Genomic DNA, 14,107 nt, shown 5'->3' on the forward strand with positions numbered 1-14,107 from the left:
ACTTTTCCAATATATTAATTGAAAAAAAAATTCCTCACATAAGTGGACATGTGCAGTTCAAACCTGAGTTGTTTAAGGGTTAATTGTACTAATTGGTCATAGAATTGGTGCTGAAAATGTGAATGATTGTTTGGTCTGGAAAATCTTTATTCTAAGTCTGCTTCCTTTATTACTATTTTTTAATGTTATCATACTTGCTTTTAGTCCCGTCCTGACCCTTTAGAAAATGATCCTTCTCCTGAAATAGCCTGAAAGCCTCTGTAGTCTAAAGCAACTTAAACATGATGCTGTAAGAAGAGATTTAATGAGGGGCGCCTGGGTGGGTCAGTGGGTTAAGGCCTCTGCCTTTGGCTCAGATCATAATCTCAGAGTTGTGGGATTGAGCCCCACATCAGGCTCTCTGCTCAGTGGGGAGCCTGCTTCCCCCTACTCTCTGCCTGCCCCTCTGTCTACTTGTGATCTCTGTCTGTCAAATAAATAAATGAAATCTTAAAAAAAAAAAAAAGAGAGAGAGAGATTTAATGAGCAGAGGAGACAACATCACAAGTCTGACATATGCTCGCTGAACACAAGAAACTCAAAATCGTGCAACACTCAGACAGTCCTTCAAGGTTCTGGAAATTCACCAGCTTCTTCCTTGAGCTCCTGACCTCTGCCCCAGTATGGCAACTTGATATTCTCAGCTGTTTGTTTGGTGTACTCAACAACCAGAAACCTCCTACATGTACTTGATCTTCTGGTGGAAGCCTTTCAGCGGGTTTCTCACCATCTTGCTCACCATGCAGCTGGGGGTGGGTCTTGTGGGGCCATGGGAAAATGTCCACCACCACCAGAAGCAAAAGGAGCCCAAATCCAGTTTCTTTTCTCTGATCTTCTTCCCTGGGAGAGGATGTTCCTTTATGCGATTAAAGAGCAAAAAATAAAACCAAAGAAACCCACAATACTGAACTTAATTTCAAGTACCACTTCTTTCCCAAGAATGGTTAACTGGTAGCTAACTGGTAGCTACATGATCGCACTCTTGTTGCTAATAAACAGTAAAGGCGCCAAGAAACCAAAGCAGCACATGGGAGAAAAGGAAAAAACAAGAGTTTAGGTCATTTGTGAATATAGGTATTCAGTTTTTGAATAATTAAAGATAACCAGTCTGTAGAATGTTAGAGAAATCCCTAAGCTACATTTATGTTTGAGCATGTCATTACTAATCCAGAACATTAAAATTTTATCATCATAGTTATGGACAGTTCTGCCAAAGAATCTCACTTATTGACTATCAAAATAAGGGAAATGCTGAATTATAGAATACCATTCTTTGAATATTTAATAAATTAATCCTCTGTGCTGATAGTAAGAGTTCTAGAAATCATTCCTGTTGGTGTGACAACAATTAGTCAATATACTAATTAATAATAATTGAGAGAAGTCAATGCCTTATAGGTTTACAACACAAATTAGAAGTACAGAGATCATACTTAAGGTTAAATTCATTCTAAAAAAGACCATTGGTAGTTATGAATACTTAAAGGAAAGGAAAGAATATTGGAGCTTTTGTCAGAGTTGACTCTTTTCAGAGTTCCTGGGTCATTAAAGAGGAGCTTATTCATATAAATTTTGGCAGTGGTATCTGGATCTTACTAATTTTCTTTCATACTTTTCATTGTACCAGATTCTCTTGGGTGCTCAACAACAGATTTTGACTCTAAAATCCTTACCACTTCTCAAAGGAGGAAGAAGAGGAGGAGGGAATAGGGACAGAGGGAAGGAGGAGAGAGAGAAGGGGAGGGAAGAAGAAGAGAAGGAATGGAGCATGGAAAAGGAAGGGATCAAGGCAGAAAATGTGAGAAAAAGAAAAGAAGAAAGGGGAGGAGGAAAAGATGGAAGTGGAGGCGTGGAGGGATTGGGGAAGACCAGAAATCTCATTCATTTTGACATAGGAGGTGGACTCTAACTTTTTTGTGTAAAACAGTCTCAAGTGAACCCCTAGTTGTATATATAGTGGGTGACAGGAGCTCCCTATTCCTAGAGAATTTTAAAAATACTATGCAATCGGGGCACCTGGGTGGCTCAGTGGGTTAAGCCTCTGCCTTTGGCTCAGGTTATGATCTAAGGGTCCTGGGATCGAGCCCCCAATTGATTGGGCTCTCTGCTCGGCAGGGAGTCTGCTTCCTCCCCTCTCTGCCTGCTGCTCTGCCTACTTGTAATCCTACTTGTAATCTCTCTCTCTCTCTCTCTGTTAAATAAATAAATTAAAAAAATATACTATGCAATCAATCCTTGATTGGGACCCAAATACTCAATTTTAAAGTTCTAAATATTATAGAATTCAAATACAGGGTTTTTTAAAAACAGATTTAAATGATTCAACATGGAGATAATACAAATTAATTTTCTTACAGAATTAGATTTTTTTCCTCAGCTTAATTGCATGACATTTGGTAGAAGAAAGTTTAATGTTTGGGGGTGATCATTGCTGATAGTGACTTTGGAAGGTCCTGGCAGGTGCTTTCCTGGAATCAAGCAGATGATTGTTAAGACAGGAAGAGAAAGAAGATGCTGAAGAGGTTTGCCCCTGTGGCCATTTACATCTGACTGGTTTATATCTGTTTTAGGTTTGCTATTCTGGTCAGGTCTTCTTGGCAACTTCTTAAATAATCTGATAAAACTGATGAATATATTAGAGTAAGCTCACAAGATGGGGATTCCCACTTCCTGAGTTGGGTCTGCCTGCACTTTCCTACGGAAAAGTCCTGTTTCAGTCACCTGAACTATAATTTTCTTACCCCAAGGATATTATGGTGAAAAGAGATTAATCTATATAGAAAACATTGCTTTAATTCCTACACTTCATTGGTTTGATGAAGTTTGAAGAAAACAGGAATAACTCAAGTGTGTTGAGGATCAGTGATTTCACATTTAAAAAGCATAAAGCTTATTAATGGTCTTGAAGAGAAAAGATTCCATATGAATGCAAAACCATCATCACTGGTAACATATCCAAATATCTTCACAACATTTTTCTGATTCAGACTGTTAAATTTCATATTAAAATATAATAAAAAGATATTCATTTACAAAACCCTTGTAAACAGACAAAGCTTGAAAAACAGAAAATATACTTAGGAAACTCCACACAAACAAGCACATTTTAAGGTACTTTTCCCAAGTGATAAGGACAGAGTTAGGATGTAACAATAGCAGTAGTAGTCGAAATTTTATTGAGGGCTAAGCATCCATTAGGCACACCTGCTTTCAATATATTATCTTATGTAATTCTCACAAAACCCTTCTATTCTCTTCCTATTTCATCAATAAGCAATCAGCAAAGCGAAAATCCCACAGAACGTACTGGTGTATACAAAAGGAATGGAAGGAATCTAAACTTGAGGGTATCAGAGATACCCTCATATATCTCAACAAATATATATATATCCTAACATATATCTCATATATCCCAACAAATGGATGTTGAAATGTATTTAGTAGACACAGAAGACAATAAAGCTGGTGCCGTTGGTATAAAGGGGAAAGAGTATAATAACAAAGCATATTCATAGACTAAACTAGGCTTTCAGCTTGGTTTAAGGAACTCTAAAATAATAAGCTACAGTTGTTTTGTTTTCTTAACTTACTGCTACTTCTTTGTGCTGAAATGCTTTTAAATCTCCATAGTACTGTCCGTGTACCTCAGAAAGGGTTTGGCTCTGGGCAGCCTCTGTCTCTGAGTCAAACTGGCTGCAGAAACTTGACATCTCGGTCACAAATATATTATGTTGCCATCACTTTAAGCATAAGTAAAATAAAATAAAAAAAAAACAGATGGTAGTAATAATGGTAATATTTTTGGAGTGATGGCAATATGTTTTGCTTTGATTGGGTAGAACTGAGCTTAATGTGGATCTTATTTAGCCTTTTAAAGTTAATTTCTATTTTCTCCTTTCTTCAGGAAGAAAAGGGCTAAAATAGCACTCAGTACTCTACTAGTACTTTGCTGGTAACAATGGACTATTTATCTGGTTTTAAGTAACATGGCTTAAGTGTGGCTGTCGGTAAAATAAGGGCCTGAGCAGACCACTGGCGCCCACACTGGGTACCACAGGCCACAGAGAAGCACTTAGTAGTTGTGTGTAATCAAATTTGTAAAAACTGATGCAGAGTAATACTTCATTATTTATAGGAGTGCTATAATAAATCTTTTGCAAACTATAGAATCCGTTTGTAGTGTGAAATGTCTCTTGTGTTTTTAAGTTTGAATTTTTGTGTACATGTGGTCTTCATAAAGTAAGAATTTATGGAAGCCCAAGTAAATCTAAAGTACCCAATTCATTTGTTCACTCATACTCTGAAATGATGCCGTATACTAAGCATCATTCCAGATCAGAGGGATGGCCATGATGAAGTCCACTAATGCCCTTACGGTGCTCAACTAAGTTGGGGAGAATTCTGATACCTAAATATTCTTCTCTTGGAAAGTCAAAGATAAAATATGCACCTTCCTTCTGGAAGGCAGCTATCCAATCATTTCTTGAAACCAGTGCCATAGGTAATCTTTTTGAAATCTCCTTGTCACGTATTAAATAATGTGATGAATTTGTGTTGTCATAAAATATCAAATGCGAAAATGAGAACTGGCAGGTCTCGGGGAGCTGAATGCCCTGGAGTCCTAAGCTGTACCTGGAGGTTGGGTCTTTCAGCGTTACAGCCTGAAGGGACTCCCCTCAGATTCTTGTGTCCACCCTGCCCCCTCCTCGGTCCCATCATCTACTTTGTTTTTTCAGAGGAAGAAACTCAAAAAGGTTGGGAAATTAGCCGAAACCGGAATCAGTGAGGGTTTTTTCATCCCTAGACTTTTTAGCTGATTTGCTGACTAATTCTGCTCCTCCTTATGTATAAATGACACATTTTAGGGTTTCAGGCGTATTCTCTTGCTCCCTTAACATGCTTGTAAGTAGAAGGTGTGGTGACGACAGATGATTGACGGTAAAAAGAAGTTCTGCAAGGACGGCCGGAGCCGAACTGCTCCGGGCTCAGGTCCCCTTAGTCCTTAACTGACCCGCCCGTCCCCCTTAAGTCCGCCGGCCACTCGGAGGATTAGGCTGGTGGTAGGGTGAAACTACAGATCCCAGGAGGCGGAGAGGCGTCCCTCTCAACCTCTCCGTAGGTGGGTCGCTCCCCTCATTGCATTCTGGGAAATGTAGTTTCTTTCTTCCTTCCTTCCTTCCTTCCTTCCTTCCTTCCTTCCTTCCTTCCTTCCTTCCTTCCTTCCTTCCTTCCTTTCAAAATTTTATTTATTTATTTGACAGACCGAGATCACAAGTAGGCAGAGAGGCAGGCAGAGAGAGAGGAGGAAGCAGGCCCCCCGCTGAGCAGAGAACGTGATGCGGGGCTCGATCCCAGGACCCTGGAATCATGACCCGAGCTGAAGGCAGAGGATTTAACCCACTGAGCCACCCAGTTGCCCCTGTAGTTTCTTTCTAATCAGTGCCTACCGTGTCTTGGAAACCAGAGCTATTAGGTTTAAGGGATCCGCCCCTCCACTGGCCCCGCCCTCTCCACTGGCCCCGCCCTCTCCATTGACCCCGCCCCAGGTTGCTCAGGAGATGAGAGACGCCGAATCCTGAATTCTGGTAGATGTTGGCGTGGGGAGAAGAATAGGTGCAGAAAGAAATCCTCTAAGGTCTGAATGTGGCCAGCCTCAATGGAGAGTTCTGGCAGCTCCTGCCAGGACTGGTGCAGCAGTAGGCAATGCTGGTTTGAGCTCGGACCCACGGACTTGCTGGAGCGCAAGGGCTCCCTTACCCTCCGCTCCCATCACAAGAAGTACTCGAAACCCGTGTTGGTGTATTCTTGGTGAGCGAGCTCTCTGCAGTTCCTGACTGCTGGGGGAAGGGATGGGTGGGGGAGGAGAGGAAAGGATAGTAACAGAGAGGGCAAGGGTGGAGAGGATAGAATAAACAGAGAAGAAGAGAATGAATGAAGAGGGAGAGAAGAGCAGAGAAAGGGAAAAGGAAGAGGTGAGACAGAAAAAGATGAGAAGTGAGAGAACTGGGAGAGGGGACAAGGTAGAAAAAAGAAAGAGAAGAAAGATTTTCATAGGAGAGATAAAGAGGGTGGGAGTGAGTGTTCTGGGCAGCAGGAAGAGATAGGAAAGCCTCCAAGAGCAGCTCCCCAGACACAATGAGACCTGCTGCAGCAGCTCCCAGTCCACCAGAGGTCATACATCACTCTCACAGTCTATGCAGGTGAGGCCTAGAAATCACATTTCTGAAATAACATTACTTACTCTTAAAGGGAAGGGTCTGTTAGGGGACAGCAGGAGGGTGATGGTTAATTTGTCTAAACCCTCCTTGATCCCATTCATTCATGTAATATATGTGAACTCTGCAGCATCTGTCTTGCCAACTTTCTACAGCCTACCCACTTTTCCTACAAGCCCCTCCCCTTTTAATTCTTATCCCTAAAACTGACTCTCTGCCTATTTTGAACTCAGTGTAAGAGGCTAGATAGATTTGGAATCCAAAGCTCTATTATGAAGTAGAAAATCCCCCACTTTTAGCCTCATACAGGGGTTCCCTCATAGACCTCAAGCAAAACACTTAGCTCTTCCATGATTATGTTACTCTATAAAGATGTAGGTCATAATATAAATCACTATTAGAAATTATTGTTAAAGACCTTTTTCAAGTGGACAGTGTTTCTGCTCTCTTTTGTCCTACCATGACTTGTGGGCATCAATAGCAAAACCACAGAAGAACATCCATGAGAAGATGAGGAATTTGGTGGGGGAGAAGTGTGGTCTAACATGGAAAGTCATTATGGTCACTGCAAAAATGTAGAGTGTTCTTATGCTATTAATTTTAGAAAGAACATTTGGGAACAGGAAGAAATAAATTCAACATTCATGTGTCATGCACTTTGCTATGTGTTGGAGACACAGAGACAGGTAAAGTGGATTCAATGAGTTAATTTGTCTAAAGCATTTAATACTATGCCTGTATATAGTAAGCAGTCAAAAATATATGGTAGCTAATAATAATTTTTTAGGATAATATAATGGTTGAGCAGTTGGACTGTAGGTTGGAGTATCAACTCTGTAGCATGTGATATGGCGAGTCACATGAGTGCTCTAGGCCTCTGTTTCTGCAACTGTAAAATGGAGATGCTAAGACTATTGTAAGATTAAACACGGTATTGTATGTGAAGCAGCTTTTAACATGTAGTCTGGCACTTAGCACAGTAAAGGTTATATACATGTATTAGGACATGGTCATGGACCTCAAGGAATTTCATAGATCTGTAAAGGAGAATGCCATTAAATTCAGAATAATCCGACCTGTGCAAAATAGAGATGAGTATAAGAGGTAAAGGTAACAGGGAGAGGTTTGTGTGTACGTATGGTTTCCTGAGCAGGGTTTAGAAGGAAGAATAGGAGCTCCATAGATACACAAAGGAGAACATTGTACTCACAGGCAGGTGCAGTGGGATAGTAAGAAGCAACCTCATAGGGAAATAGAAATAGTTCTCTATAGTCCACAAGTACAGTTGATCGTCATTATTTGCAGATTCTGTATTTGTAAATTTGCCTACCTGGTAAAATATATTTATAATCCCAAATCAATACTCAAGGTACTTTCATGGTCATTTATGAACATGTGTGGAGAGGCAAAGTTTTTTAGTCACTCCCCACCCCCAAACCCTCTCAACACTACTGGTTGAGATCAAAGTGACACTCTGCCTTTTTGTTTCAGCTCTCATGCTATAAACAAGTAGGGTTTTTTTCATGGTCTATTTAGCATTTTTCTGCTTTTCCTTGGTGATTTCATTATAGAGCCCCCATACTGCTGGAGTGCTATATAGTGTTGTGTGCAAGGAGGCTGTGATGCGCCTTGTGGAGAAAATATATGTCACATAAGCTTCATTCAGTCACGAGTTACAGTACTGTTGGCTGTGAGTTCAATGTAAATGTATCAGTAGAAGATATTAAATAAGGTATTTTTAAACAGAAACATACGTAAAAGCAGGTTATATATTGATTGGTTGATGAAAATGTGAGCAGAGGCTCATAGGAACCTGCTTTTCTTTCCCCCAGGAGCAGTGGTTCAGTATCTGCTAATTATTTGTGAAAACTTTATAGAATATAACAACTTAAATAATGAGAACTGATCATCAAATGTGAGAAATACTTGATTTCTTTGAGCTGGCTGTGCAGTTAGCATCCTTGCTTCCCTTCCATATCTAAGCAGTCTCCAAAATTTGTCTTTAAAAAAAAAAAAAAGACAGAGTTCAAATTATATAAACTTCCAAATGATAATCTGATCAGCTATTTTGTTTTTTTTTTTCTTAAAGATCTTATTTATTTATTTGACAGAGATCACAAGTAGGCAGAGAGACAGGCAGAGAGAGAGGGGGAAGCAGGCTCCCCGCCGAGCAGAGAGCCTGATGCGGTGCTCGATCCCAGGACCCTGGGATCATGACCTGAGCTGAGGCAGAGGCTTTAACCCACTGAGCCACCCAGGTGCCCCTAGCTATTTTGTTTTTAATGCATTCTGGTTGTAATTGTTTGCTTTCTAATGACTTATTATATATTAAAACTCTTATTAAATTTTAATCTTTTATGAGTGATTTTTATTTAATCAATGAATATACTATCTATGATATACCTTCCAAGTGACCTCTCAACTGAGTATTTGATCAATTAAATGACTTTACCTCTAGGTTTGCAAAGTAGAATCTGTAACTGGGAACAATTCTGATTTACCTCTGCTTATATAGTTTAAACATTTGCATGATTTCTGTGTTTCTCTTTAGGTTGCATGTTTAATACGACAGTCTGACTTCATTCCACATATTAAAAACAGTTGTATGTAATAGACCTGCTAAAGTGATATGCACAGAATGGTCATGTTAAAAGTGTCTCTGGGGCAGTACTGGAATAAGACATCTGGGCACCATTTCTTCCTTACAGCTGGAATGATGGATAGCACCAGTATCACCTGTATCACACTGACGCTTCTGAATGAGAGAGGCCTTTTCTAGAAGTTATTTTTCTCTAGTCATTCCTGTAGCATTTGTAGAGCTATACCATTAGATGATTCCATAAGAAATTCCGATTTGGGGGGAAATCTTCTCTTGGAGTATCTTTCCATTCATTGGAATAATGGAATACTAAGAATAAGAACAACTAGATTTGTCCTTAATAAATTCCCTGATGTGAGGTTACTTCTTATATTTTTATATATGTATTTTAACTCATCTCTTCATTGCCTAAATCGACATCAGGTATAAGTGATGATAATTTAAAGCCCCAAAATTCATTCGGGTCTCCATGGAGACAGTTCATGTTCTGGTCTCCATGGTGACACCTAGAGTTTTAAGAGCTCAGGTTAATTTTATGTATATTTCAATTACTTTTCTCCCCTGTCTAAGCCCTAATTAAAGAGCCTGGGCATTTTATTCTTCCCTTCCTTACCACCACCCCCCCCATAATAAGAAAACAAAAAGAGAAAGGGAAAAAAGGGAAGAAAAATAGAATGCAGTGTTAACTGTGGGGTAGGAAGGTTCGTAGTTTTACAGATTTCTACATAAAATCATTTGGCTTGGGGAAAGAAAGAGCTTTCTATGATGCTTTTCAGACTTACAATCTGTTGTGCTGTCTGAACAGGGGGTTCATGTATATTTAAGGTACTCCATGACCAGAGGAGAGCCCGCTTTCAAGCCCACAAGGCATCATTAGTGTACTTACAAAGAAAATAGAGATGCATTTTCTAATATGCTGTATCATTCTTCCTGCATTTAATCAGTGACTTTCTCAGGGACTAACCTGGCAGTATTTGGAGTCCTTTACATGGCTCAGGGCCAAGCTAGGGTGACCCAGACCTTCTCTAGCACACATCCTTCTCCTCACATCTCTAATACACACTCACAAAACAGGATGAAAAAGCAAATCCAAAAGCCCTTTAGTGTATATATACCACAAAGAAATGAAATCTTGCCATTTGCGACGACGTGGATGGAACTAGAGGTTATGATGCTTAGCGAAATAAGTCAATCGGAGAAAGACAACTATCATATGATCTCCCTGATATGAGGAAGTGGAGATGCAACATGGGGGGTTAAGGGGGTAGGAGAAGAATAAATGAAACAAGATGGGATTGGGAGGGAGACAAACCATAAGTGACTCTTAATCTCACAAAACAAACTGAGGGTTGCTGGGGGGTGGGGGGTTGGGAGAGGGGGGTGAGGTTATGGACATTGGGGAGGGTATGTGCTATGGTGAGTGCTGTGAAGTGTGTAAACCTGGTGATTCACAGACCTGTACCCCTGGGGATAAAAATATATGTTTATAAAAAATAAAAAATAAAAAAAAATAAATATTATTATTATTTATTATTATTTAAAAATTTTAAAAAAGAATATTAATAATTTTTTTTTAAAAAGCCCTTTAGTAACTATATGGTGCAGCCTGCCTCTTTTTTGAAATCCTTAAATGCTTCCCCTTCCACCAAGCCTCCATCCTCCTACCTTTAACAGCTCAGGCCCTCAACTGAATGCTTATTAACTCCTATTTTATGTACATTTTAAATAAGTTTGCTTATGTGGTTTCCATGCATGCAGCATAGACTTTGGAAAGAAGAGAGAAGAGCCTTTAAAGAGGCTTTTTTTGGTCAAAATGAGAAGTGAGAAGAGCAAGCCTTAGGGCAAGGGGTAAGAACACAGTGGGTGCTCAATTAACATTCATCAAAGAAATGAACAAATGAGCAGATAGAATGAACACACACAGAAACCCAAAAGGCACTGGGTTGGGACCCTCTATTTTATGCTTTAGAAAGACCCGGAGGTAAAAGTCTATAGAATGGCAAAATTCATAATAAAACCAGAATAGATTCTCATAGCTATTATCCTGATCAAACAGGACAACACTGAAGCGTATTTGCTTACCTCTGTATAAGTGAGCTTAGAAAAGTATGATGTACTCTTCTTCTGATTGGAATGGTGAAGAATTTAAAATTGGGAGCTAAACTTATGCTCTTCCTACTTGCAGTGCATAACTTATCAGGGACTGACAGGTACTAAGATTTTAAGTTTGTATAGGGACAAATGAATTTATATTTTAAAGAGATATTTTTGTTTCTTAACTCATGCTTAAAAAAATTCTAAATTACAATATCATGTGACCATTTGAGATGATGTAATAGTAGACCAATGACATGCAAATATATTCACCATCGAGGAGTAGGTGGCAGAATTAGAAATTTGCACACAATTCAGATGCATTTATAAGATATATTTTCTAAAATGGATCCTCATGGCTTTTCAATTGTTAGGTACTAGGAAAAAATTCAAACTTGCCAACTAAAGGGTATCTGTCTCTTCAAGTTTAAACAGCTTGTTTTAATTTAAAATAGTCTCTTTCAGAATGGTGCCCACTATTTCTGAGTCCCTCATCCTCCACACTGTCCTTTCCCCAGTCGCATCTGTGTGTGCGAGGGACTGACGTATGTTATTTTGGTGATGGGGAGTGAGGCCCCCAGATTATGTGTGGGTCCTTGTTCTTGCTCACGTCACCCTTTGTCCAACTTCTGGTGCTGCTTCTGGTGAATTCGTGACTAATCCACTTTGTTGAGGACCTATGTCTCTGCTTATGGACTTAGTTCCACTTTTGCTCTTGCTGGCACTACAGATCCCCATATCACGTCCCTGACTGAGGCTGGTCACCTATAGCCCCTGTGATAGGGACACCTCATCCCTCAACGCAGCAGCCCTGCCTCTCCCCTCTGGCAGCTTCCATCAAATACCCTGTGGAGAGGGTGTGTGCATGCTGGGGTTTTCCCAGGAGAGTTCACTCCCATTCGCCTGGAATTACTCAAAGCCTTTTCTTTCACTTTCTAAAGTGATCTGGTGAAAAAGATAAATTGTAAGGTCACCCTATCTGAGCTATGTTTGGGAGCTTCTGAGTCTTGTTAATAGCAGCTTAAGAAATTTCGTCCTTTTATTTCTCCACAGTGACTTTCAAGAAAAATATCTTGCTTGGAACTCAAAAATTCCATTTTGTTAGAAGTTAATCAGCCACGCTTATTTTCCTTCATATTCCTGTCTAAACAACCCTAAGTCTTCCCAAGACAAATGTGGATGCCTCTGATTTATTAAAGCAAAGGTTATCTTACACAGTTAAGCAGAGAAAAATAAAAAGATGAATATTTCAAAGTACAGTCTCACTATAGGTAAAAAAACAAAAACAAAAACCAGATGTGATGAATTCCTTTGTTAAAGGTGTATGTCGAGGGATACCTGGGTGGCTCAGTCAGTTAGGTGTCTGCCTTCGGCTCTGGTCATGATCCCAGGGTCTTGGGATCAAGTCCCACATCAGGCTTCCTGCTCAGTGGGGAGCCTGCTTCTCTCTCTCCCTCTGCTGCTTCCCCTGCTTCTGTGCTCACTCTCTCTCTCTCTGACAAATAAATAAAATCTTAAAAAAAAAAAGTGTATGTCGAAATGGATTGGAAATAGATTGAAAGGACTTTAACCATAACACAAAATACTTACTGGATGTAGTAGATTTGTGGATTTTATCTTACTGGATGGTAGGTAGATTTGTGGATTATTTGCCTTTTTTTCCCCTCTTTGCCACCTCTACATTTTCCATAATGAACATGTATTATCTTCATAATAAGAATAAAGTAAAATTACTTTTAAAAATTTGGTATCATTTCCTACAGCTTTTCCCCTGAAGCAAACATTCTGAATGATCAGAATGTAGATACAGCGCTTCATCTCTTTTAGAGTCTGAGTCACTCTTCATGGTTTATTATGAGTCTTTTTAAAATATCTTTTTAATTGCTAGTTTTATGTTGGGTAAAAAGGATGATGTTATTCACATTCATTCGGATTAACCACCCTTTCATTCTTGTCTCAGTTCTATAATGGTAGATCCTACGCCGCAGTTATTTTTAATCTAGTTCTACATTCTCATTCCTCAACATACGCACATACCCACAAATGACTTTGAATGTAGTAGTTTTGGGGGGGAAGCACCTTATTTTCTATTTTTAAAATGAAATCCAGGACACGTACATCCTTTTGCCCTGACTGAATTTTTCTTTCAATGCTTTTCTCTTCTATGAAATTTCAGTCAAATTCTCTTCCTGAAAACTGGTAGTTATAGAATTCTTGTGCCTTGACCTTTATGTGAAGTTTTGCTTAACTGGTAGCCAAAATAAAGCATCTTGCAAGTTTTGCTTGCAAGATGAACCCTTGTAAGGTAGGATGTTACAGGATAGGCATTTCTACGTGTGCATGCACTTGGAGTAGGAAAGACTACTGCTGTATACAAGTGCCTCTGCCTGAGCCTACTGTCTGCTTACTCTGGTGACCATCTCCCACCTGGGCCATAGGAACCACCAAAGACCACTCCTCAGGATAGGTAAAGGTGTGGGGCATGAGGGAGGATGTGAGAAGAATGTGGGGGCTAGTGACATTTTGAAAAGGTGAGGTTCAGTCTATGGACACTGTGATAACCAGGCTCAGGGCTCAAGGTTTTGTTGTTGTTGTTGTTGTTATGTAAGCTCCACACCAAGCATAGAGGTCAAGACAGGGCTTGAACTCACGACCCTGAGATCAAGACCTGATCAAGATCCAAGCTGAGATCAAGAGTCAGACACTAAACCAACTGAGTCACCCAAGTGTGGTGGGCTCAACTTTTTTTAACAGCACTAAAGCTAGTATAATTAGATAAACTACTCTGAGTTGGCCAAGGAAGCCACCTCTTGGTACTATTTTCTGTGTACTGGTCAGACTTCTTTTGATTACAAGTGACAGACACTCAGCTTACACTAGCCTAAGGAAGCAAGAGAATGAATCAGGTCACATGGAGTGGTTGATCACCAGTTAAGAAGGAAAACAGGGGTGCAGCTCCACCTTAGGAACAACTGGCATAGAAGAGGCAAATACAAACAGGTCTCGTTTAATTTCTCCTCTCTCCTCCTCTTTTTGTGTTTGCCTCATCTTATCATTGAAAACTACAGAAAACATGGCTGCTGCAATTCTGGAATTTTTATCTTATATTTTTATCCACACATACACACGCACAAAAGTTTGGTGTTAAGGAATTTTCAGT

The 14,107-nt window shown here is 39.8% G+C and overlaps 1 protein-coding gene and 1 long non-coding RNA gene across 8 annotated transcripts in view; one reads left to right on the forward strand and one right to left on the reverse strand.

Moving 5' to 3' along the window:
* Nucleotides 1–14,107, forward strand: part of CFAP95 (cilia and flagella associated protein 95) — a 185,923-nt gene that overhangs the window by 39,303 nt on the left and 132,513 nt on the right. For 4 of the 7 annotated variants that reach the window (XR_007122455.1, XM_047701182.1, XM_047701180.1 and 1 more), the window contains exon 1: nucleotides 5,462–5,847. The exons of 2 other annotated variants lie outside the window; for them this stretch is intronic. Coding sequence is in view for 3 of the 5 variants with exons in the window: in XM_047701182.1 (XP_047557138.1) it covers nucleotides 5,681–5,847 (167 nt within the window). In the remaining 2 variants the exon portion in view is untranslated. Of the gene's footprint in view, nucleotides 1–5,083; nucleotides 5,159–5,461; nucleotides 5,848–14,107 lie in introns of those variants that run through there. One more of the 7 variants, XM_047701186.1, reaches the window with a different exon arrangement.
* Nucleotides 498–5,020, reverse strand: LOC125084068 (uncharacterized). Its single transcript, XR_007122456.1, has 2 exons — nucleotides 4,936–5,020; nucleotides 498–879 (listed from the first exon to the last, which is right to left on the reverse strand). It is a non-coding gene; the product is annotated as an uncharacterized LOC125084068 (long non-coding RNA).

Source organism: Lutra lutra, chromosome 13, assembly GCF_902655055.1.
Source record: "Lutra lutra chromosome 13, mLutLut1.2, whole genome shotgun sequence".
NCBI lineage: Eukaryota > Metazoa > Chordata > Mammalia > Carnivora > Mustelidae > Lutra > Lutra lutra.